General features: G+C 39.7%; 3 protein-coding genes across 8 annotated transcripts in view; 1 reads left to right on the top strand and 2 right to left on the bottom strand.

Annotated features, from left to right (window-relative positions):
• cep104 (centrosomal protein 104) overlaps positions 1-15,918 on the bottom strand; it is a 33,972-nt gene extending 18,054 nt beyond the window's left edge. For all 6 annotated transcript variants that reach the window (XR_003832536.1, XR_003832534.1, XR_003832535.1 and 3 more), the window contains exons 1-12: positions 15,774-15,918; positions 14,184-14,310; positions 13,858-14,031; positions 11,910-12,048; positions 10,015-10,077; positions 7,119-7,195; positions 6,475-6,643; positions 4,180-4,335; positions 3,818-4,036; positions 2,908-3,120; positions 2,206-2,373; positions 702-875 (exon numbers count right to left, since the gene is read on the bottom strand). Coding sequence is in view for 2 of the 6 variants with exons in the window: in XM_029435612.1 (XP_029291472.1) it covers positions 702-875; positions 2,206-2,373; positions 2,908-3,120; positions 3,818-4,036; positions 4,180-4,335; positions 6,475-6,643; positions 7,119-7,195; positions 10,015-10,077; positions 11,910-12,048; positions 13,858-14,031; positions 14,184-14,296 (1,665 nt within the window). In the remaining 4 variants the exon portion in view is untranslated. The remainder of the gene's footprint in view (positions 1-701; positions 876-2,205; positions 2,374-2,907; positions 3,121-3,817; positions 4,037-4,179; positions 4,336-6,474; positions 6,644-7,118; positions 7,196-10,014; positions 10,078-11,909; positions 12,049-13,857; positions 14,032-14,183; positions 14,311-15,773) is intronic.
• Positions 15,919-16,794: 876 nt separating this feature from the next.
• On the top strand, positions 16,795-20,979 carry lrrc47 (leucine rich repeat containing 47). The gene is given in 8 exon segments (XM_029436408.1): positions 16,795-17,400; positions 17,764-18,216; positions 18,334-18,450; positions 18,569-18,684; positions 19,609-19,711; positions 19,881-19,970; positions 20,335-20,402; positions 20,404-20,979. Coding segments are annotated over 8 exon segments (1,668 nt in total). The 5' UTR covers positions 16,795-16,833; the 3' UTR covers positions 20,558-20,979.
• A 629-nt stretch (positions 20,980-21,608) lies between these two features.
• On the bottom strand, positions 21,609-26,024 carry LOC115011017 (L-rhamnose-binding lectin SML-like). Its single transcript, XM_029435945.1, has 9 exons — positions 25,967-26,024; positions 23,772-23,807; positions 23,598-23,664; positions 23,353-23,484; positions 22,580-22,689; positions 22,432-22,476; positions 22,164-22,296; positions 21,788-21,891; positions 21,609-21,649 (listed from the first exon to the last, which is right to left on the bottom strand). The coding sequence occupies exons 1-9, from the start codon at positions 25,995-25,997 to the stop codon at positions 21,609-21,611; spliced, it is 699 nt and encodes a 232-aa protein (XP_029291805.1). The 5' UTR covers positions 25,998-26,024.
• Between the last annotated feature and the right edge of the window lie 387 nt (positions 26,025-26,411).

The following is a 26,411-nucleotide window of genomic DNA, read 5'->3' as shown; positions in this document are numbered from 1 at the left end:
TCTGGAACTTTCTTCTCAACTAGCTTCAGTCTGTAAAGCTGGTGACATTTAACAACAGTGTAGCTTCGTTGTTTTCCCTTTTGAACAAGAAGTAAGCCCATCTCTAAGGACATGTGTTGTATATTCTCACTCTTCCCACTTGCCTTTAATATTGTAAATACTTTATTGCATGTATTCATGTGATTATGACTATTTGATTTTATCAGTTGTATTGGTTAAATTCTTTATTTATTTTGGGGTTGTTGTCACGCTGTCTTGGTAACAGTTCTACTCATGGCAGTTTTGTATATGCCTGACTCTTGGGATAGGGCGGTTTCTTAAATCCTTTTGTATTTGTTACAAGATGATAGGAGTTCCACCCTGATTGTGTGTAGAAACTGAATGTCAAGAAATGACTACTGCTTCAAATTTGAGATATAGTAACCATAAACAAATGAGATTTTATACCAAGGACATCAGCAGCCCCTTAAGAACATTTCACATTGTTTTATGGAGTAAAAAATAAAGGTGCTGATCTTCCAACATTATCAGCCAAAGGTTTTCAGAGAGCTTTACACAAGGGAAGATGGTAGAGGGAGTAAAGGTAGATTGCAAAATCATCTTCACTTCAGTCAAAGCAAAGCTGCTATGGAGGCAGAGGGCAGGCTGACAAGAAGTAAAGGGTTAATGTAAATAAACATGCCAGTTTGGTGTGTTAATACCTGTATGAAGGCAGTGGCCGTGCCCCGGAGGCGGCTGACTGAGTCTCCAGTCCTGGCCAGCAGGTTGGCCCAAGTCTGATCTATGCAGTGGGTCAACTCGGCCCGGCCCAGACCTACACTTGGGATCAGCTGGCTCAGCAGTAGCCGCAGCAACTTCAAGGAGGCATGGAAAACCTAAGGAGAGAGCCGGTGGACGTTTAGCTCCAAACTTATTAGACTTTCCAAGAAAAGCTAACACCAGGATGATGTCAATTAGCAGAGAGGCTAGAGCTGGAAATGTTTACTTTGAGTTGGTTAGAGTATGCAGATGGAGAGTGACAAACAGTAGTTGTGAATGGTAGGGGGGACCCCGAATAGTCGACTATTCGATCTAAGGAGCCCGCTTCGACGGCCAATCTCACAGTTGAATCGTCAGTTGTGGGAAAATGTGGTAATAAAACAAAGAATCATTCCATTTCGGCTATATGTGACATAATTATTGGCCTATTAATAATACTGTGAATGAAAATAACTTATGTGCTTTCAATCAATCTCCTTAGTGCGTATGAATAACTCAACATATATCAACACAAGACTAAGTTGCGGGACAGTCGGAGCAACGATGCGTAGAAACAGCTGTTCACTACCTCAAAAGTTCTATATACAATCATGAAAAGTAAGCAGGCTAACAAACTGTGTTCTGTCCATCTATCGATCTCCTACGCTCCGTTTCAGAACTACGGACACACGCACAGCCTTTACACACACAACAAGCAGCATAAAAAACAACATGATTGGACGATCAGTCGACAATAGGCAAGACTTGACCAATCATATTCGACTTTGTCAAATTCGTCTTAGTCAAGGACACCCCTAGAGAATGGACACACCCACCTGACATTGGAAAGCAAAGATGCAACCAACTTGTTTTTACAGGATAAATCAATTACCAGCACGTTATCAATATTTGTGGAATTTTGTGTTTACAAGGTAGATTTTTTAGATAGGAAAGACATATAACAAAACACCCTGGGCTGCTTTTATACCCAGGATGTAACAACATGACAGGCTGCGAAGACCACTGCGTTGCCAGAGAAAGGTGTTTTTAAACTAAAGTGAAGAACATTTGTGGAGCAGCAAATTAACCAGCTTAATGGATCATTCTGTGTGTCAATGTGGCAAGGAAAATAAATCACTAGAATTATTACGGCACTACTTTTCATTACCATACAAGCCGTAGACGACTTCTAGAGAGGGGTTACAAGGCCATCCTTGTCAAAAGTGTTTGTGTAAGGAAGCCGGCTCTGGGAGAGAGAACTAGGCTTGTGTATGGGACAGGAGGTACATTGTTAAGAGTGTGCATGTGTGAGTGTGTCTTTATGGTTTAACTACATGTTAGTTCCGTTTGTAACAGGAATCCAGATAACATGATTTAAGCAAGACTTCGACAGTAACAAAGTAAACATATCCAGAACAACTTAATAGGGCTTTCACCCTCCACACCAGGATAAAAGACATGACTCACAGACGACACTTTATCTGGGAGGGCCTTCTTTACGAGGAAGACTGCAGCTCTTATCATGTTTTTCAGCTCCTCCTTGGGCGTGGTGGGTGATAGCTCCATCAGCTTCTTGTGCACAGCCAGGAGAGCATCCTCTCTGTAGCACCAGGTTTTAGAATATGCCCCAGCCACCTGCAAATGATCAGATGGCAAAAGATATCACAAATATCAGTTATGTGGGTATTACAGGCAGATTGTGGATAGAGATTTGCTTTGTACTGTATAGAGATCATATATTGCAAGTCAATATATCTGCCAATGTGTGTTTATAAGGTTTTCCAGCCCACTAATTCCACGCTCAGCAACCAAAGTTTCCAGAAGCTACAGGCAAAAAAGGAACAAAAAACCTCAGATAAAACCAACTGTACGATACCTGTCCAGCACCACACGGCAGACAAGACAAAGTTACAAACTAGCTGAAAACAGAGCTGAGCGTCTTGCAAATACATAACTGGATATTTTTATTTTTATAAGTTAATTAAAAAATATCATTGGTATTTCTGTACTGTAGCATCTTCCTACTTTTTCCGATGACATGTACACCGATACAAATACATCTGGGGCAGATAAAATAGGCTGATAATAACTGGCTTACAGCATATATAAGAATATCCTGAAGGGACACCAACAAGACTTCTTCTGAATCTTTCCACCTTTTTTTCTTACCAGGCTTTCTCCATAGACTTCTATTGGAAGGCCAGCCTCTCTCTGGGCCATCTCCGTCAGGGGCTCTGCCTCTCCTCTCATCTCAGGGTTGGGTGGAGACATTTGGGCGTCGGTTTTGGGGGAGTGCTGCTCTGCAGGGCTCAGAGTGACCTCCACGGGTCGGTCTTTCCTCTGGGCTGGTAGCGGCCTCTCATCATAAGGCACACAGATAACCTGTTGGCACAAGAGATTTGTACATTGGCATTTACAGCTTGGAATATGATATTCACATTCATATATTTACATTATGCAACTTTCACTTTGTTTTGGCGTTCTCAGCAGACAACAGAATACATTTTCTAGTGATCCAGCTGTTCAAAACCCAACGAAAACTGATCCGCACTTTCGAGTCTGACAAGGATTTTCATCCTTTTGAAAAATTCATCATCTCTTCTCCCTCGTTCTTTTCACTAACTCTCACTAGCATTTGATTACTGAATAGGTCGATCATTCAACATCATGATGACAATGAATGTTTAACCCCGTCTATACAAACCCATACTCCATCCAGTCGGCACTGTCTCCCGTGCCCCGGGGCCAACTGGCACCCTGCTCCACCGTACAAGGCTCAAAGCCCTGCCTTGAGGCCAGGTTGGCAGCCGCTGGAGTCAGCCAACTGTTGCACGCTTTTAATTAAATAGTGAAACCCAAACCTGCAGTAGGGCCGGTCTCAGTAGGTGGTGAGTAAAGCATAAAAGCCCCCGCTGGTCATAATCTCCCTGTGTGCTCCGTGTTCCAACACTACCGAGGCTTAAGGAAGGAGACGTGTTCCCAAGGTGCTACAGTAGGTTATTTTCTACAACAATAAAGCTACAGGTACAGCCGTCTACAACTGGATCATTAATGAGAAAACACTGGGTGGGTCTCTTACGTCTATCTTGGGTACAGCAGCAGGGGTGCACGGTGTATCAGGTTGGCAGCTTAGTTTGGGCACAACAGTTTCTGCATCCGACTGAGGAGCGTTCATTTTTTCCCCGTTCCTGAATGTGTCTGTGGACACGAGGGACTTGGTGGGGACTGAACGGTGACCTGGAGAAGACTGAAAGGAGGGAGGATCCTGGGCTGGGGATGAATCTGCAGCCTGTGTGATCTGGTGATAAGGTGGAAGGACAGAACAGAGCTCAGATTAGGCAGAATAAGTCATGTTTTCCCCCTTATGCCATCATTTCTCTTCTCCAACACCTTGGACAAAAATATAGAAAACAAAAAAAAGACACAAATATGGTGACTGACTGTTGCCATGTCCAGCAGGTTGTGGACTTCCAGCTGCTGGTATACGCTCCTCCTGTACTCCTCCATCAGCTCCTTCTTCTTCTTGGCCAGGCCATAGTCTTCCTTTTCGATCGCACATCGCTTCTCCACATCATATCGAGCTAGACGCTCCCCCACCTGGAAGAGCGCGGGACAAGGAGAGGCCTTCACTGCATGTTGAGACGGCTAAACACGGGAGCAGGGCTGTTGTGTGAGTCTGCTCATGGTGGCTTGGATTTACATCAGTGTGTGCCTAGCTTGCCTACATCTCTATTAGATGTTGACTATCTTTACCTAGCACTGCTTACAGTTTAAGGAATGATTTGCCACCATCTGTACTTATCTTGGAGGTGAACGTAGAGCTGCTGACTTTAGAAACATAAATCTTTATTTTCACATTCGTAAAGACAGTTAAGACACTGTTCATGAGCCCGTTTTGATCCTGGCCTCAAACACAGTCTCATCTGCTATGGTGTTGCTCTTGGTGTGGAGTTTTTTTAAAGGATTACTACACTTTCTCACAACTTTGATCTTATTTTAATGCTAAAAAGAAGTTCAGCAGGGCCATCTCACGCATCGCAACCACAATAGAACAGGACATTACACACCCACTCAGTTCCTCGCCCCACTGCCATCCGGGCATATAATCTAATCTACTGGCCAATTTCCTTGTTCAACTTCAACCACCTGTGCTTTCTGTTGTGCACAGCTTTCCGGTGCAATGATGGGGTTATTACCAATATTTCAGGACCTCATTGTTCGGATGTCACTGTGTTCCCAGAGCAATTTCAGCAATTCCTTTGTTGAGCAGTGTCATCATAACACATAGATGCAATGGACAAAACTACACAAATAAGACCCAAATTATTCAGAATTCTCCTTTAAACCTAACGGGAGCTGGTTTGGGAATGCACTTGACACTAGTTCTGCCGTGCACAATAATACAGTCCTGGTGATGCATGACAGTAAGTGTGCCACGTGGTGAATCATTAAGATTTACTGGCTGGAAATTCGACAACAACTTCCAGTAAGTCAGGAAATTCCGTAAAGCTGTAACAAATTGCTAACTAGGTTCCGAGCAACACAGTCTGAACATCAACGCTCGAGAGTCTTTGTTCTCTTTTGGATAAAACCAAGTGACGCAGTAAACACGGCATCTGTTTCTCCAGTTTATATGTAGGATATCCAGCAAGTAGTTATTTCTACTCGATCTGCTTCTTCCAGTTTAGGAAGCATTGTTGCTCCACTAGTTGGTCAAATAAAGTGGAAGAAATACACCAGGCCAATTCTCTACCTTTTGTCTTCTATCCGTCATGCATTTTGAGCTATCATGTAACGCCAAAGACCATCCTGTGACATCCTGAGGGTGAGATGACAAGGGATTTTCAGCATGACTACCTTGGCAACTGCTTTGTCTGCGATGTTAATATGCCATGCTAACAAGGTGCTAGTGTGTGCTATCTGGTTACAGAAAGGCCTGTGGTTGGGAGTTAGAGAGACACAACCCGAGGACCATCGCTGCAGCTGTTGAGCTTATTAAGAATTCATGGTCAGCATGGTAACACTGTATACAAAAGGAGGTCAGTACCAGGAATCTGAACAATGTTTAACAACTACTGTTACAAACAGTGAAGAATTACACTGGATATCTGTAAAAGGAATACAAGCCTTGCAAAGTTGAGATTTGCAAGAGAGAAATGATGGACTGACTGGACGATGATTGTTTTTCGTACCACGATACATTTTGAATCTACAAAAATGTATCATATTTAATGAGATCATCATGTTTTGTATATTAAATCTTAACCAGCTTTCCCCAAATCTACTGCCTTTTACTGGAAAGAAAATACCTCCAGTAACCTGGGAAATGTAACAAATGTGTGCTTGTGTGTTTACGTGCTACTTGTTTGTACTGAAACAAAAGGCACATTCTCCTTGTGTCCATTACCACAAAGCAATTGTCTGACTGCTAAAGGCTGAAGTCCAACCATGAATTGCTGTTATTGTCAGCTTGTTCCTTTACTTTTCATGCTAAAATGGCTGTTTACAGTCCAGCTTAGTGGGGAAAATATTCTTTAAGGGTAGTGTATATATATATATATATATATATATATATATATATATATATATATATATATATATATATATATATATATATATATATATATATATATATATATATATATATATATATATATATATATATATATATATATATGCAAATATTTGGTGTCCATGTATTTTAGCCACCCAGTCGGCCTCCAGCAGCTGCAGTACCTTTTGCAGGTCTGCGATGGCCTGCTTCAGATTCTTGGCCTGCTCGTATTTCTCCTGTCGGACCATGTCCTGCTTCTTTTGGTCCAGGAGTCGGATGATGTGGGCAACTTCAGGGTCCTGGTACATGTCGAAGGCCAGGTCGTCCAAGGGGGAGATGGACTCACATTTACTGGACACAAAAACAACATTAGAAACATTGGAACAAAATAAAAAATATTTATTTCCACACAACCACACTGTTCTGTCAGGTCTGAGCTTGTTACACTTGTCAAACATGTTAAATATATAAAACAGAATAGCTGATTTAGCATCTAAATTTACTTGAGCGAATGCCTGTTTAAAATACATGTGTCATTATCAGTTAAATGTCTCAGTATTGTGCAAATCCTGATCAAAGGGGGAAAACACTAACCAACCCCCTAAGGAGTGAGACCCTGAGGTGAAACGTCCCTTGGGGGTTGATATATAAAAAAAATAAAAATAAAAGAAAGAAATATTTCGACATTGAGAGGCCGCCACCTGCATTGTCTTCAAATGCAAGTGACCTTGAATGCCTTATTGGTAGTCTTCCAGACTAAATGGCTTTGTTGAGCCATGTTATTGTCACAAGACAAAGAAACCAGGGTTCAATGTCCTAGCCTCACCCCATGAAAGTCGTGTCTAAGGCGGCTTCCAGCTGGGTACTGTTGAGGTAGTGTTCGATCAGCTGCTCTCTGCTTGGCTGGGGGTAAACAGATGGACAAATTACACTTACACACACACACACACAAACGTGCATATATACTCTTGAATTACTGTGCTCAGGAAGACCTGATAATTGTTTCCTAATCCCGTTATCTTTAAGGTGACCTTCAATTTAAACCCAAACCTTAACCTAAAACTAACCAAAACATTGACCTTTAAAAAGTGAGGATCGTCCCAATGGACCTCAGCAAAAAAGTTCCTTGACCTGAAAAATGTCATTAATAAAAGTGTACACACGCACACGCTCTTAAAGAAAAATGATTAAACTAAACTGGCTGAATCTGAGAACTAAGGGTGAAGACACATACCACCAAAAACAGCAACGCCCCCAGTTGAGCTACTTGCTGAATCAGCAGGTTGTATAAACACACATACCCTCATTCATCATACATACAGACAGTTCTAGACTGATGAAAAAGAAAACACATGTACAAAAGGTGTTACAATAATGGAATGCATTATTCTTTCTACATACAGTACATAGTGAGGACATACAGGCTTTACAGGACAGAGCATATCAACACATCAGGTATGGAATTAATCTGCAGATGCGCCGGTTCAAAAAGGACACCAAGTTTTTCTATGGTAGTCAGTTTCTGAGCAACAATGAAGCCCAAAAAATGGCCAGCAACAGACTAGGTAAGGATGGTCTTTAGTTTAGCAGATTGCCGGGAATGCCATTTGCCCCAACCGGCCGGAATGACCATTTATATAACAGTCAATAAAACCACGAGAGGTCTTTGTGCATACAGTGATAATAACAAGAAAACAATAAATATTAAGCTGATGGGTGCAGTAGTATGCAAGATTAGCTGCGGACACACACACACACACACACACACACACACACACACACACACACACACACGTTGCCCTCAACAAGCATTTATTATGAGGAATGACAAACTTCCCGTTAGCCAGTTTTAAGTAGGAACACAAATAATACTGTACACTTATCTAATCATACAGTACAGTATGTAGTTATTCTGCCTGAAATAAGAGGATAAAAACACTAGATAATATTTTTCAATGTGTATTCAAGATAATGGAACATGAGTATGGAGGTAATAAAAAAAAAAGCTGTGAAGGACAGTCACTAACCTATTTAAAAGTGTCACATTAACTTTATTAGCTAATGACACACATTAGATCAGATGTTTCTGCACTGGTCATAAACACATTTCATCTCATGCCAGGGAACTACTTCTTAAAAAGGATCAGTTCATCCAAATTAACGTTCTCACTACTTTCTGCCTCCACTCCAATATAATAGAGGTGAATGGAATTTAGTCTGCAGTGTTCCCAGCATCGAGTGGCGACAGTGTGTTGTGTAAATTATCCCGTGTAACCGGTTGTTTCAAAGTTGACGGAACAACACATCTCTATAAGCAGACCCCGATACCTTATAACACCATAATACTAAAATACCTTCATTTGCGAAATCCATTAAGAAAAAGACAAAAGGAAACGGACCGTTAAAATTGTTGGAAACATTTGAGATAATGTGAGTACACTACTCAACAAAATATATAACATAGGTCTAGTTGTTTTAAACATTTTAATGTCACACAATATATCTTTAATAGAGGCCATGAAGGCAGCTTCAGCATCTCTGTGACAGATCAACCCTCACACTTTGTCAACGCTGTGTGAGCACCATGAACAAAACTCCATTCACTTGCATTGAGTTGGAGTGGAGGCAGAATTCTCAAAGACAGATCTACGTGGCTACGTGCCCCCTAGAGGTAAGTGAGAATATATGTTTTTTTTCTTCAGAATTTGGATGAACCGACACTTTACAAGCGGCACACACAATGAGTTTTCTCCCTTTATCCACAGCACTGTGTCCCTCCACAGGACAAACACAACTTCCACCCACAGAACAGATATAAGAGAACAAGATCCAGGCGACCCTCCAGGCAAGATCGCCGCAGTGGTGGAGGTGCTCAGTCGGATTAGTGGAGCAACAATGCACAGCCTGTTCACTGGAATCTGTGCGAGTGTGTGTCCGTGTCTTTCCATGTCTCTGTTTGTGTGTTTTTTTTTAAGGTGCTCTCTCTCCTTCAGTCTGTCTGCAGGACTATCTGATTACACCGGCTAACTAAAGGCCTCCTGTGTGATTACATACCATCCTCCCTTTGTGTCTCATTACTACATTCCTGACACATATACACATTCAGGTAAACACGTGTGCGTATAGACATGCTTATATATAGTGTCTTTAGATCAGTTAATAGGAATAAATGCTACATAAAACACCCATGTAATATACTGTAGCTTTTATATGTTTTATCTATTATATTTACAGTACATCCTCCCCATATAATGATCCATTATAAACGTCACAAACTTGAAAGTTTAAACAACTTTCTGGCATAGTCTCAACAAATGTGAAGCTTCACAGTATCCAGGGCTATTGTATTGCATTTGCATTATATTGTGTAGGTATTATTTGTCCGACCCCATCAGCATCGCCACTTTATAATCTCACAGGAAAAAAAAAATCATAATTAGGAAAAGAATGTTCAGAATCCAGTTTTATGAAGACTGGATGATATAAGGTATGTCACCTGTTGTGTTTAATATACCTGTTTCCCACTTTAACATGGCACAATTTCAAACTACCATAGTGCCTGCAATGTCAGTGGATGGATGAGGAAACATCAATCAACTCTATTCTTAGTGACTGATGACTGATGACCATTGTCCCACAAAACCACAGCACAACAGCCCCACCTAATGCTGCGCAGATGGAAGTTCAGCAGTGTGTGACGGGTGAAGAGAGTGCTCACTTACAATAGTGTTGAAAGCATTGCCATCCAAAGAATCTCCCAGAACATTAATGGCAACCAAAGCAACCTGAAATCACAAACACATGTTGGCGAGATGGTTGAACAGAAATACATGTGATTAATGGATGTGGTTGGAGGTTAATAGTGGAATTACTTCACTGCAGTTTTAAAGGATAAGGCTGATGGTGTATAAAAGAATCATGTGAAAAGCCCAAAATCAACAATGAATTGATGAAGTACTCTGTGTAGTCGAAGCTTGATCTAATTTATTCCTATTTCTCATCAGGGAGCAACACTGGGCGACATTTGCTTTGAGTCAATCCCACATACGTACACCGTCCTGCGGCTGTAAGTACTGCACCAAATGTGTATTTATACACAGCTGGAAGTAGTCCCCAACAAATGCACTATTTACTCCTGTTTGAGTGTCAATGTCAACAGTGCCCAGCCGTTTGAGGAAATTATTTAGCCTGATTAAAAATGAAACTTTTTTTTGTCAGCCTTACACAGTTTACATTACTGGGAAACTGTCCTGCATGAAATGCAGAATATATTGTGAAGTGAGATCGAACACAGAATCTCTTCTCCACATTTCTAATGTACATCATAGAAAAAGTGTTCAACCTTCATTGTTCATCCTTGAGTATGTAAATGAAATGTGTCTTGCCATTTTAACTAGAGGTTTTGTATGAGGTGCCAAGACGACGGAGGTTGTTGTAAAACTGTGAAAATTGACTCAAGATGATGTGCAATGCAGGCGTGCCTGTAGAGAACGATACGTTTTGGTTATTTTTGTTTGTCTATGCTGAGCTGAACAGTGTTACGTATTTTTAAATGTTGTTATCCTTTTCTTTCTTGTTTGTGTTCAATGGAAAATGGAATACCCAATTAAAACACTTAGAAACTATATATTTGAGACCTGTTCTCAAACGATGGGACTGAGAGCCACAGACAGGAAAGGGAAGTCCTGAGAGACGGACTAACACATTGTTTTGTTTGGGTCTTTTCATGGGATTTGTTGACAGTAAGAAGAATACAGACGAACACCAGCCTTAACCTTTGAGTGAAAACAAACTAAAACGGCATTATCTATTATCAGGGTGTCTAAAACCTCCTCATTGCTAACTGGAATTGAATTTAAGACTCATTTCAAAATCAAATTCAAGATATACAAATGTGGAAAAAGCTGCCTCTAATATGTTTAAAGGTTAGAGCTGCGACTCTTACATTACATTTATTGCTGATTACACTACTGACTATTCTTTTGATTAATAACTTAGTCTCATCATGTTATCAGAGCCAACAGTGACTGAGTCTCATCAACAGTGGAAAAAACACATCGGTATTCAGGTTACAAGATATAATATTATACTCTGCCATTTTTACATCAACTAAATTGTTATTCAACTTATCATTTGCAAACATTTACTATTAAACTACTAGGAAACTAATTCTCGAGAGCGTCATATCCTGTATCTATCAGCCACATTTACATTCGTCTTTAAAATGTTCTCATGTCACCACAACACATTATTATAATGAGACTCTAAAATATCATCTGTAAGGGGCGCTCTGGTATGTGTTACTATTGGATACCAGGCTGCTGGTTACCAGGTTACGTGCTGCTACTGAGAGCAGCATTCAGCAGAAATTAAGACTAAATAATGTATACGTGTTTTAAACACTGAAGGAAATCCCCCCCCCCCTCCAACAAAAAGCCAATGACTTGATGACTTGATCTAAAACACTGTTCAGAGAAATGTCTCACCTCTCATTCAAATGTAATGTGATTACTTCTGGAACGCTACATCAACCAAAACAGTTTTACAAATCTCAAACAAAGGAAAACGACACAGACCATGTTAGTGGTGGAGGTGTATTGTTAGCGTCTAACACTACCTGATTGTGGGGATTGTAATGGTTGGCATGGTTCTTGTGGAAGGTTATTCTCAGGTATGTTCCGATGGCGTCTACATGGACCGACTTCAGCTCCCGAGCTTTGAAGCCTGTCTTCTCATTGTCTGACAAAGACACGTACCTGTGGTGAGAGTACAGATTTGCTTTTCAGCTCAACTCCTCTGCTGAGAAATACAAGACTAAAATGCACAGCTTTTATTCTGTGATGATATAGAGTGCTGCAGGCATGACAATGGGGTCTTCCCATTGGATTTCAACTGAAAATAAGCTCTGTGGAAAACAAAGGTTTATGATACTTACACGTTTTGATCAGCAAGATAATCTTTACAGATTAACACATTTTTTAAGATATTTGAAGCGTAATTGCAATCGGCAAGAGTAAAACGCTGACGCCAGGCTATTAAGAACAAACCCACGGTCGCATGTCTTTAATGTCACCACCACTGAGTGCTTGAGTTTCCCCGACAACCTCTGTAGTCTCATTTAGCCACTTGTTAGCAACCGCCTTTTAAGACACAGAAAAGCTTCAAAATTCACGAGTGGGATATTTACTGACATATTTTAATGTCATAGAAAACTTGACAATATCTTAAACCTGTGTTTACTGCAGACCTTATTTCAGGCATCTAACTAAAAACCCATTGACTTTGAGACAAGGGAACCGAAAGTGCAATAATTCGGACTCATTTCAGAGCTTTAGGACTCATCGCTACAGCACGATGTACTGTACAGATATTGTGTCTATCCCTGTGGGGTAAATTCATACTAATAATAAGTAGGGGAGGAATTTCAATTGTTAAATAGTGCTTTGGGCGATGGCAGTAATATTCCTAATTGCTAACATGTATATATTTTGACCCCAGGGCACTCCCCTCAAGGCATTTTTTATACAGAAAAATGCCATGACCTAAAGCAGTGTTACTCATTACGAAAATTAAGATTTGTCTTTGGCGCATCAAACCACAGCGGAATCGAGAGGAAGATGCTGGAGATGTGGTTTGTGGACAGACAACAGCTGCTCCTGTTAAAAAAGAAAGGTACGAGCCGTACAAGACGAGTAAAGGAAAATTCAAGACAAGTGGACAGAGGAGCTTGTATTTGTCCTCCACGAGTCGAACCCTTCGTGCTTAATGTGCAAACAAACCGCTCTGGTTTCAAGTGAAGTCATTTGGAGCCGCATTTCCAAACGACGCATGCAAAATTCATGAAATTTACGCACCTGGAGAAATTATTAAATAAAATAGAGCAGCTTTCTTCTGTTTCTGGACAACAAAGGCTCGTACACAGGACAACTAATACAGCTGAACCATTAACTGAGGCATCTTTTGAGATCGCATGGATTTGAAAACCCTTCTCAGACTCAAACATTGTGAAACTGCTTTTTGGCTTCAGCAGAAATATTGTTTGCAGAGTTTGACAACATCATCCCAGTATTAAGGTAATCCTGCTTTTAATGAATGCATTGGTTGGCTGCATTGCATATTGTATGTTCTGGGTGGGATGACAGATTAATAAGCAGTTAATGTAGCTTTTCATACTTTGCGGTAAAAGTGGCTCTCCTGTAAACAATAGTGAAGACCACTGACCTAAACTATCAAATGCCTTTTGGAGATCCAACATGATTATGCCACAGAAATGTCCTGCATGTACCTCCTTCCCAGTACAGTTAGTGAGATACAAAACCACATCAAGACTCGTCTAATCAACCAAAAATGTTACGAGCATCATCACCCGAACAAGACTGCTTCCACCAGAAACAGCCAACAGACATAGGTCATTTGATCACTTGACTTAAAAAATATATATCTTTGTGTATGCTGCATTATCCCTATCTACTAAACCATCTTGTATTAACCTAATGTACAATTCTAGTAAAAATACATAAAAGGGTGCAAGTCAAAACTGAGCCTGGCCGATTCTGCGGTCTCACCCGAGTCTGCGAAGCTGCCCAGGGAACCCTGAGGTGATGGTTTCAGGGAGGGTGTCTCCAATGTGGAACTCCACCTTGGCTGGGATCAGGTACTGATGGGCCAGCAGCTGTAGTTTCCTCACCCTACATCTCTCCACCAGCTGCAGGGTGATGTGCTGAGGGTAGGGGCACAGCCTGCGGAATATTTGATTCACACATTGAGTTTCTTTAAGAGGGTAGAATGAATTAACGAAAAACTGTCAAGGTTTGTATAGCTTTTGCAGCGTAGGGACATTTAATTAATGAATGTGACACATTTTTTAAAGTAAAGTGCTGTACTAATGTACCTGCTGGACCTCCAGCCAGTGACTGTGGGTGCATGGACCATGAGCTCCTTGGCACTGAAGTTGTCCTCATGACTTGAAGAGCTGACCACAATAAATCCTATCTTCCTGGGCATCCCTGTGATGGACACTGATAGAAGACAAAAAATATATTTTTTAAATATCTGAAATGTTATATATGAAAGAGCAAAGAAATTCAATTAGTGACAATGATGAATGTTAAGACTGATATTGAGGGTGATACAACTGTTTATTTATTTATTCTACAGGCTTGGAATTTGTGTTAAGAAACATCTGCATCTTCCACTTTAATGCTACTTCACACTCATTTACATCAACACTGTGATTATTGTACTGTGAATGCTCTGTCTAATCTTGTACTCATTTTTATGTTTTTGCTGTGAAGCACTTTGGGCTGCAATTCTTGTATGAACAAATAAAGCTTATTATTATTATTATTATTATTATTATTATTATTATTATTATTATTATTATTATTACACTAACATAATGCCAGGAGCTGACAATGAGCAACAACTTATTTGATTTGCAGGAGTCTATATTGCATGTCTAGTTTAGACCAAGAAACTATATCCTCTTTATGTCGAACCTTTCTTTTAGTACCAACTTGTCAGATGTTCAGTCCAGTTTACTGATTCTTAGATCAGATAGCTCGAGATTTAAATGTTGCCAATTTTAGACTGCATTTTATTTATGCAGTGTTCTTGTAAGGGTGCTTCAACATTTGAGAACGTAAGCTTCTTTCTCTGAATGAAAAATGGTTTTGTAGAAACAAAAGTGTATATTTCTTAAGGTAAAGTATTGAAAAAGGCTAGTTTAGGTATCAGTAACTTAACTGGGGTATTGTAGTAGTAGCACTAGTACTGACAAATTCACCCGACTATTTATAAATAATATTCTACAATATTCACCACTTAGAACAAGAGGAAATATTGAATATTTTTCCAATACAGCTAAAGCTGTTAAATGTCACTAGACTCGACCAAAAGATGCTCCACAAACGTGTCCACAATTACACAGTCATTTTAAGACAGAATAGAAACTATATTTATTTCAGTCCATAACTTTAACAATAAAATAATGCATTAACAAAACATGGTTTGTTAGCAATGATATTTTTTACTTTATTCATGTATGTGTACTGAATGTATGTCAGGACGTAACGTTTTGCCCAATGCAAGAAGCTTAAAGATCTGTTGAAGGGTTTACTTGTGTCGCAGGACATATTAAACGGCTAGTTTAAAGCATAACGTTTGGTGTAGGGTTCTCTTCAAGTAAAATAAACTATCCTGGATATGGCATAAACACAACCCCCTTGGGTAGGAGGGGGACAGAGAAGTCCTTCAAGCTGACTGAGACATGTTGAGCGGGAGGCATTAACGCTAGCTAACTGTTCACTACTCAATCAGCAAGCATAGCTAGTCTTTCAGTAGCTGTGTTCTAAAAGGTATTTTGACCGGCTAAAATCCAATAAATGTCCTGACAACTGTAATTCGTTATGTTATACCTTTTGTTGGTATACATTTTAACCTCAATAAAAGTTTTCTTGCGTGTATTTCGAAGATATCTTACCACGAACATCACCGTAATGTTGACAGCTCTTAGTCCCATCTCATCTCCATAACCACCGCTGACAACAACCAGCGCGGACATGCGCAGTGGTAGGACTGTCGTCAGTCGCAATGGGTTGTGGTCAATGTTGTTTTATATGTACGCAGGCAGTTCCTCAACTGTTCTTTCTTAAAGACAACTTCACCGGGACCCAAATGTGTTTGTATTCTGTGTCTGCCTTCACCTTTAATAAAATACCATCTCGACAAATATTCAAAATGCATTTTATAATGCGTTTTCGTAACTTACTTCCTGTTCCTCGAGGGGAGCAGAGCATCGTGTCTGCTACTACAGGAAGTAACATATTGTCTCCAAAATAAAGGCATAGCGTGCAGCAGTAACTTCATAAACGCGTTAGCTCTTACAATATTATAATATTAATTAATTTAATTACAATGTGCCAAATATATATATATATATATATATATATATATATATATATATATATATATATATATATATATATATATATATATATATATATATATATATAGATAGATATATATATATATAGATATATATATCTATATATATATATAATACTAGAAAAATGAGCCGACTAATAGAATGTCTTAGTAACTAATCGCTTAGTCAATCTTATTTTAGGATTTATTTACGTTTACGTTACGTGTAAATGTTGTATGTCTCATCTGGTGTTTGTTCAGTTTAGAAGATGAGCATTTTATATTTGTATTTTTTACTGTTCGTAAATTCATCCTGTGAATAATAAAAATAAAAACATCTCACAATATTACAATAAATCTGAAGAACATCTGACTCGTAATATTAGATTAAAAAATGGCACACATGAAAAAGAAATGCACATGGCTTAGAGCTCACACCTCTGTAATAATTAAAGTTTTAAAAGTAGTATTCATCTTACCGAGTTGTAATCAAGTTTTATTGAGTCAGATGTACACCACAAACCTGTATATAAAAAAAATACTACTTTATTTTGAAATTTTAAAACGGATGTCATGTTTTTTTGTCTCTTGACAACTGGTGTCTAGCAGCAGTCAGCATGGATGACATGGAGATATGGCCAGAAATAGAGAAAGTAGCGACAGAGAAGAGACGTGAACTGGTTTTCCAGGGTCCAACTTTCGACAAGAGAATTTCCTCTAACGGGGGGCTCGACTCTGCTATCTACTCCCTCACACTACTGAATTATCTGGAAGTTAGCCAGTGCCCGAGTTTGACAGAGATCCACGAGGACATCCAAAATCTGACAAACCTGCAAAGCCTCATTCTGTGCAGGAACAAGCTCTCCTCCATCCCGAATGTGATTGGTAAACTCAAGTCCCTGAAGGTCCTGGACCTATCCGCCAACAACCTCACCGTTTTACCAGAGGGAGTCACTCAGTTGAAGGAGCTAAACACTCTCAATGTGAGCTGTAACAGCCTGGAGGTCCTACCAGAGGGACTGAGCCAGTGCACCAAGCTCTCCACCATCAATATCTCCAAGAATAGCATCACCGCTTTCCCTGCTGATTTCTACGAGAAACTGGATCTCCTCAGCACACTGGTCGCCTCCGATAACTCCATTAAACAGCTGAGTGGAGATGTTCACAAGCTAGCTGCTCTAAAGGTGGGCCGAACTTCCTTCCCAGATGCGTTAGCTCTTATATATGTATCATGTCATCTTTAAGTGGCGATTCTTTTATTCTGGGCAGTTCAGATGTACGCCGAATTCAAAAGAAGCTGTCAATGTGTTTGGTGTATATCTGAAAGTATAGCTAACGAGGTTTCACAGTTGCGAATATGCAATGAAGCACGAAAATGTCAGATTGTTAAACAGAGTTTGGTAGGTAACCTCCCATAGAGACTGGCAAGTATGTATCCGTGCCAGCTCCAATGCAGTATACTCGTGTCTGTTTTTTCTTTGCTTAACACTTTGGGGGTGTCTGATGCTATTATCCAGAGGTCTAAACTCAATGTTTTGTCTTCCTAGGTACTGGACCTCTCTAACAACAAGCTGATTGAGATCCCCACCAATTTAAGCGACTGCCCCAAGCTAAAGGAGATCGACTTCAAAGGCAACAAGTTGAGCGACAAACGTCTGGAGAAGATGGTCAATGGCTGCCAGACCAGGTCCATCCTCGAGTACCTCAGAGGAAAAGGAAAAGGAAGACAGGGAGAGGACGGAGGTGAAACGGACGGGGCTCGCAAGGCAGACAAGGGGAAAAGGCAGCAGAGGAAGAAGAAGGATAAGGAGGCAGAGGATGAGGTGGAGGAACTGAACAAGATGGTGGTGAGGGTTCTCCATGTTTCAGACACTCCTACAGAGCTCACGGTCACAGTGAGTGCAGAGGTGAAAGATGTTCGACCGTACTTGGTGTGCTGCGTGGTCAGAGGCATGAACCTAAAGCCTGGGAACGCTCTCAAACGGTTCCTCATGGCTCAGGTAAGGTCAGACTCCTCACAAGTTGGTATACTTTGGACCATTTTAGTGGTTCATCATGACTAATATAATAATTGTGCAGTGTAGTCACCATAAAGGCTCACCTGTTGTTTTTTCTAGACGAAGCTTCACGATGACTTGTGCGGTAAAAGGACCATCGCAACCATTGCAACTCATGATGTGCAGCTTCTCAAAGCTCCCCTGATGTATGATGTCAAACCACCTACGCTGCTGAAGGTATGCTAACGCAGGTTCTTGTGCATTTCAGTTCCGTTGCTGTGTGGTCCATTGTAATAGTCATTGCAAAGCTGTCCAAAAACATCTGCATTTAACGTAAGAGGACAATGTTTGTTAGGTTGTGTCGCTGGGTCGGAAGGAGATGACGGCCATCGAGCTGATAAGACAGCTTCAGCTGGAGGCTGACGAGCTGAGGAAGCAGAAGAAGAGGCAGAATGTCACCGGCCTCCACAAGTCAGTACAACTTCTGACTCTTCTGTACAGCGTGAGCTCTGTTGGGGAAAGTGTTTTGTTTTTTTATCGAAAAGAGAGTCTGAAAATATCTTTGAAGCGTTTTCAGAGATTGAGACAAAATGTTGCTAATAGTTTAGCCTTCTGCCAACTGCAGCCGTGAGCCTTTGGCTACATTTAGCAGAAAGCTAAACTATTAGCAACATTTTGTCTCCATCTCTGAAATGCTTCAAAGATATTGTAGCCAGCTCGAGCCTCGAATCACAGTATGTCATCTCAAAGGGCTTTACAGGCCCACAAGACAGGACGGTAATCAGTTACTGCTGTACTCGCAGGCAAAGAAGAGAAAGGTGTTTTTAAATGCTGAAGTTTTTCGTTTTTGAGGAAAGTGCCTATACTTGAAAGGTTATTATGGAAATTTTGCCAAATGACACCAAAAAAGAAGTGCCTACCCCAGCTTTAAAGCGGTGTACAAGACCTCTGTATAACTTGCTGCTGGTATGTTTGAACACATGAGGGCAGTGTAGGTATGTTGGACCACAGCTTTAGTCTGATTTATTTCAACGTCTGTGCTCAATGAGCAATGAGTTGGTAACTCATTATAAGGCATCACAAGCCTATTAAGCCCCACATTTCGGCAGGTAGTAGTAATCGGTCATAATACACATGACTGTCTTATAACATCATCTAAACCATCGTGTTTTTTTCAATCTGAATAATGCATTTCATTGTGCTTTTGAGTAACGTTTAATATACCAGTCAGGAAAACTACTTGAAAGTCGGTGTCACACAGACACCAAACCTGCAAATCAAAGAATCTTCAGAGTTTAATCTTTTTTTCAAGTTTATCAGCGAAAGAATATCACTTGCTATTACATTTGCTTAAGCCCATTTCTAATGTTGTCTCAACTATTTTGTTTTTAACAGATACCTGCAGCTTCTGCAGGGAAAAGCGATGTATCCCTGCCTCGTGGATTCAGAGGGACATGTGATCTCCTTCCCACCTATTACCAACAGTGAGAAAACCAAGGTGTGTATGTCCATTTTACTTCCCATCATAATTGTGTCCTCCCATAAGAGGATTTTAGAATAAATAATGACGTCAACGAAGAAAGTTGAACCCATCTGACATGCCACATTGTCCAAATGTAGCCCGCAGTTTGTCTCCATGTAACTAACTGGTTGATGCTGATTTCCAGATCAAGAAGACGACCAAAGAGTTGTTCTTGGAGGTGACGAGTGCAGCCAGCCTGCAGACCTGTAAAGATATTATGGATGCTCTGATTGTAGTAAGCTTGACTCTTTCTCTCTTCTTTCCCCTTTTACCAACAAGAATGTTTATTACTGCTTGGATTTTATTTTCATAGTTATGGTCATTGTTATAACATCGTTATCTTTCTCTGACAGAGAATTGAGATGTAATAAAAAGTGTTTATTTGTGCAAGTTTGGATGAATAAATGGTAACTTTAGTCTTAGGTTTTAACTGTAACCTTAGGAGTTTTCATCTCATTTTTGAATGACATGCATCAAAGAGAAAAATGAAGTGGTAGATTTCTTTACTGCACTTTTAGACAATCTGTTTTAAAGTCCATCTCATAAATGCAACAGCAAATGACACATTTTAAAGTGCAGTTCCTGTTTTTCTGTGACAGAAAATGGCCGAGTTGAACAAGTTCACGGCGGAGCATCGGGAGGAGGCGGGGTCAGACGGGGAAGCGGATGCCCCGCAAGAGCCGGCCTGTCGGCAGTGAGACCTCCAGCGAACTGGTCGTCCAGCAGGTCCGCACAGTGGACCAGGACGGGAACCTGAAGGTCGTCTACCCGTCCAAGACTGACCTCTCCAGCGACATAAGCAACTTGACCGTTATTTGGTAGTCGTTGCTTTGGATAACCTCTAAAGTTTACACTCATTCACATGCTACATGAAGTCAGTTTAACAGATCGACATTGTGGGACATTAAGGCTAAGGTTTGACAACATGCAACAACTTTACATCTGATCCGTGATTGAAGTATTGCTTGTTGACGAATGTTAACATTTCTGATTTAATGTACAGCTTTTTGAACCACATGTAGTAATATGTTAATAAATCCCTTTTACTGCTTCCTGAAAGCTCGATCAATGTGACAAACTATATGTCTAAGTATCCTTCTTTTGTAAGTTTTCTGCAGGTGAAATTAATTTTGTTCAACTTACATTGACTTTCATTTGGACTGCTCACTGATTTGTGAGAATTATTGGCATTTTCTGGCAAATAATGTGTGACTTAGACTTAATAAAATATACTCCTTTTTTCATTTATTTTATTTCATATGCCACACACAGTGTTTGCTGTTTATCTTGAGTTTCTGCAGGTTTGAGTTCTTTGTTTAGCCATTTTAGCTGCTATTTACTGCATCTCGGCTCCCCGCATCCGAGCAATAGTTCTTTTAATTGAAAATCCACATTTAGTGGTTTATTTTACCAACTTTGTCTATTTACGTCTGTAGATTTCTTCTAAATTAACCAAAGGTAAAGGCAATTCCACATTTGCATATTATAACATAACATTTCAGAAAACTTGTAATACAAGAAATAATTGTCTTAATGTTAGTAATTAACTGGGGAGGTTTCCTGCTGATATCTATTAGTTAAATGGTTTACCCTATTCACCTGCAGTGTCTGACTCACTAACGGTTCTTTAACTTTGGGCTCCTGCCTTTTTTTGCCTGCTCCCAAACTGGTTCCAGGTTCCTTTTTCATATTGTTATTCTATTATAATTACCTGGAACAGGATTCTGCAGTTATTTTATACATTTCTCTGGCCAATGAACAAACTGATGACTGTATTTTATTGAATGCATGTTTATTGAATTAGAGGATAACATTGAGATGCACCATCTCAGTGTTGATTGTGCTATGGCTGACATTCCAGTATGTTAACAGGTTAAGAATTATTTGGAGGCTGATTTGTAGTGACCGAAGGATCTGCAAAAGAACAGGAAATATAAATTCAGAAAAAATGGCTTTTTAAACATCACAGATTTTTCTTTTCCTTTTTCGTAGCAATTGCCTGGTTTAGCAGGAGTGTGCTAGCATGACTTTGTGAACAGTTAAGATACTTACATACACATGTGTAAGCCACATCCAGGTACTTGTAAGTGCCGCGACAAGGATCTCCGAACATCGAATTGCTCACCCTGAAACTACAGCTGTTTTTCCCATTACAGCTGTGGATGCAGAGTGACATGAGTGAAAACAGGCTTGAATACACAGTGGAGCATATGAACTCTGATCCGTCTGGACATCAAGATATTCTATATATGTTATAAAATCACAGCCTTCCCATCAGCAAGGAAAATCATCCACTCACACAAACGGACGTGTCATTCGTCATTATCTTTGCAGATTGTGATTCCTTAGTGCAGTTCAACACACACTATGCACTGAGCTACTACAATGATTTTTTTCCTTATATTAAGCAAAGGCTGTGCAGCTGTACCTGTCAACAACCTTCCTCTGAGGCCTTGAGCAGAAGACATTTTCCAGCTGATCAGCAGGCCTTTTGTAAGAGCAGGTGGTCATGTCCCGGCGTCCATAGTAAGCACCGTACACAAATATAATCTGTCCCACATCTGTCAAAAAGAGGAGGCAGCAGAGGAAGAAAGAAATGTAGTGAGGATTTAGAGAGGTCAGGTGCATTGAGAATATCATTATGCTTATCACATTAATCCATAAATGCAAAAAGAAAAGTAAGATTTTGTTTTTACCGCACTGGAGGTCTGCCAAAGAGTTCTCACACACAGCAAAATGAACTGTCAAAATAACATGAATGAATCTCATTAGACATCAAACTATACAACTTTATACATCTTTTTTTACTCTTTACTCTTAACTTCATGCAGACATGTGACTGACTTGCTGGGAAGCAGGTGAAGGTGGTATCCAGGTATTTGTAGGTGCCAACGCAGGGATCAGATGTACGGAAGACGTTAATGTTCAGTTCACAGTCCGTCTTGCCATCACAGCTGTAGAAAACACATTGGGAGTATGTTTTTAGCACAAAGTAAAAGCACACTAAAACTAAGATTGTGTAAATGCTGTAGTCACCTGGACTAAAGAAGAGACTTTACTATTCAACCCCACACTTTAAGTGCAATATATCATTTGAAATGTAGACTTCAGTGTGTGATACACTCGTTTTAAAAAGTACAATTTTGAGGTATTTGAACTTTAAGCAATTAAAAATTAGCCTCACTTTCACCGCTGCAACATTAAAATTATGTAATGCAGCAATAATTATAATCCAATAATGCAATTTACATTATTCTGAAGAGGGCCACTCTGTATAATGAGTATTTTCTTTTTACTTTTGATATTTTAAGTGTATTTTGATCAGAATCAAAATAGGGTTTACTGCAATGTAGGATTACCTTGCAAGGAACTGATGTTTGGTGCATACAATGAACATATTAAGGATATAATAAATTAAAGAAATACAGGGAAAGTACAAGGATAAGAACATAAATATAGAATAGAAAAAGTACAATATAAATATAAAGAAGATACCATTAAAAATGAACAATTACTTACAATAAAAAACAAAAAAGGTTTCATGCAGGATGTGTGAAACTAGAACTTGTGTATAGTATATTAGCCTATTATTCTATGACTGTGCGTGTTATGTGTACCGTGACTTGATGACGCCCAAAGTGCCCTCTTGAGAGCACTGTGTATTGATGACCTGAGACTGAGGTCTTCCCTCACTGCAGGTCTGATTGTCTGCACGTCCATACAATGCTTTCTGCACAGTGATCACTCCACTAACTGTTACACAGCAAGGGGGGAAATTAAGAAACAAGACAAATCCCTTCATTATATATGTTTGTATGGGTAGATACAGTATATATAATATTCGCACAGTGGACACAAAGACTCACCACAGCTCAGGCGATGGACATTCTGGCTGCTTCCACAGGTGATCACTCTATCGTTGCAAACAACTAAAATGACAGATATGAAAGCATAAATTGAAGTGTGTTCAAGCCACATACTGCACGTAGAACAGAAATGCAAGCATCATCCTTATCTTGTCTGCTCAGATATTTACCTGCCGTCATCATGAGCGAACAGGTTGCTGCCAGCACTGGAAAAGAAGCCAAACATAAAAGTTACTAAGTCTCACAAAATAAAATCTTTAGTAGTCACTTTATTCACTGCACACATTTTGACTTTGACTGTTACTAATATCATTAACAATGTTCTGTACCAGTAGGCCATGACAGTGTGATAGTGGCTACGGTTTGGAATAGGGCGTTCTCCTCCCAAGGTAGGGTACCACAAAAGACACATAATTATTAATAATTTTAAAATATGAGTCAGTAGGAGGAGTAGCAATAAGGACAGAAAATCATGTCAAGTAGATTCTCTCACAATAACAGCTATAACCATACAAATCACTAAAGCCTTCTGGATCTGCCATGTGGGAGCTTTCAGAACAACCCAAAACAGCAAGTGCACATGTGTTATGAAGACTTTTGTAGTTGTTTGTTTTGTCTGGCCGTGTACTCTCCTCTCACTTCCATCGTCGAAGCATCCACTAGCCTACCAGTCCGGTCACCTGACAGCCCCTCCCTCCAACACATTTGTTCCCACTTTCCTCATCAGCCCTGCAGTTATGTTCCATCACATTTCCACTTGGTTGATCATACCGTCGTGATCTCTTCAAAACTGAATTTTTTCATTCACTGGTCAATTTACAACGCTAAAGCACTTTGAACTGCCACTATTTATGAAATGTATAATATAAATAAACAGCCTTGCCTATTAAATTACACAACATTATCTCATAATAAAATATGCTGAGATTAATAAACTTAAAGGTTAAGTTTTTGTTAAAGTAATAGGCTTACAATGGGAAGTTAGTGATGCTAATAACGATGCTAACTAGCTGGCTAGCTACCTGGAGCTGCTACGCTATTTACTGCAGCTTGGTATCCAACCAATAGTTTTAATTAAAATTCAAAGGTTTATTTATAGTTTACCAAAATTGTGGTGATGTTATAGATCATTTATACTTCATATTACGTTCATAACTGGATCAAAGTGAACACATTTAGACAGCATGTGGACCCTGCTTGGTTCACATTAACGTTTTAGTACAAACGTTGGGATTTTGAGAGTTTAGGTTATTTTTCTTCCATAACATGTCTTCTTTCAGACTAGGGGAAAGAAAACAGCCAAAATCCACATTTAGAGGTTTATTTTATTAACTTTGTCTATTTGCGTCTGTAGATTTCTTCTAAATTCACCAAAAGTTAGCATTAGACAATGCCACATTTGAACATAACTTCATAATTTCAGAAAACTTGTAATACGAGAAATAATTGTCTTAATGTGAGTAATTAACTGGGGAGGTTTCCTGTTGATATCTGTTAGTTAAATGGTTTACCCTATTCACCTGCAGTGTCTGACTCACTAACAGTTGCAGCCTGAAAGACTTATTTCTTTAATTTTGGGATCCTGCCTTTTTTTTGCCTGCTTCCAAACTGGTTCACCTGCTTGGTTTAATTAAATGCCATCATTTATTAGTACTTGGTCTTGGAGTCCTGCTTTTGGGTCCAAACCCGAGTTACAGTCTGGAACAATTTTCTGAGTATGAAATATTTTCAGACAATTGTTTTACTTAAGGACATCCCACAAAAGATAAGCCCTCACAACTGATTTCCATTTGTCACAAATAGCTCAAATCGATGAGACTATCCCTTTAAGTAAAGATTCAAAAGCTCAGATATCTCAGAATCCGTTTCCTTACTAATAAGGTAAAGAAAAAGTAAAGCTCCTCAAACTGATATAAGATGTTTAGAGGTATGGACTTCAGAAACGCAATCATAGAAATGGGATATGAAAAGGGTTAGGTGTAAAACTGGAGAAGACACTGATCATCAAAATGTACCGGGAGGTAATACAAAATAAAAAATGATTGATTATTGTGAATAGGCTCTTTTACAAAAGAGAAATGCAGCATCTAGTTGTTCAGATTTAAACTCGTTATGGCTAATAGGCTCATAAACTGAAATATCCGTTACTCCAACCAACACATACTAATAATAATTGAAAGACAAATTGCCACAGAACATTTTGGAGAGTTAAGTTATATATTAACCAGAGCCTACAAAAACTTGTAAGGTTCAAAAGTCCAGAGGTAATACATGTGGTGGCTACAGTCTTATCGCAGGAATCTAATTTAATTCCCAATTTCACATGAACCTACATACATTTTTTTCTAGTAAGTCGTGTACTCACACAGTGTGGTGCTGAGCCCGAAGCGATGCATGATTTTTTTTAGAAGATCTGGTCTGAGGTGAATGGTAGGACTGATGGTTGTCGTTGGAACTGTACCTGCCTTTTATACCAAACACAGGGCTGGCTTTCCTTATGGAGGTGTAACACTGATGAAAGAGGACAATGACTTCCTGTATGTGGACTACAATGAGCAATAGATTTCTCAATATGCCCATTCCTGAGGTGAGGCATGCATAGAAACTCAACACCTCAGAAGGGGAAACGGAACATACAGGTTCATGCATTTGTGCATTACTGGATGTGTGGTGAGGTTGCAGTCACACCCCAGAGATGTTTTCCAGCCTGACATCAAATACATTTATTCAAGTCTGTCAAAGCAATCCTTTCTCACATCCTCTTCTTTGGAGGAGGAATCTCCCCTTGTCTACAATATTTATATAGACAG

The sequence above is a fragment of the Cottoperca gobio genome, chromosome 7 (assembly GCF_900634415.1).
Source record: "Cottoperca gobio chromosome 7, fCotGob3.1, whole genome shotgun sequence".
NCBI classification, from domain to species: Eukaryota; Metazoa; Chordata; class Actinopteri; order Perciformes; family Bovichtidae; genus Cottoperca; species Cottoperca gobio.
This window is presented reverse-complemented; position numbering and strand designations above follow the sequence as displayed.

Coding starts and splice junctions, on each gene's coding strand:
- LOC115011017 (XM_029435945.1), bottom strand. CDS start 25,997: ATGCATCGCTTCGGGCTCAGCACCACACTGT. Junction 23,485..23,597: donor CATCGCCTGAGCTGTGGTGA/GTCTTTGTGTCC, acceptor TGTAACAGTTAG/TGGAGTGATCACTGTGCAGA. Junction 22,297..22,431: donor TTTGGCAGACCTCCAGTGCG/GTAAAAACAAAA, acceptor TCTTTTTGACAG/ATGTGGGACAGATTATATTT.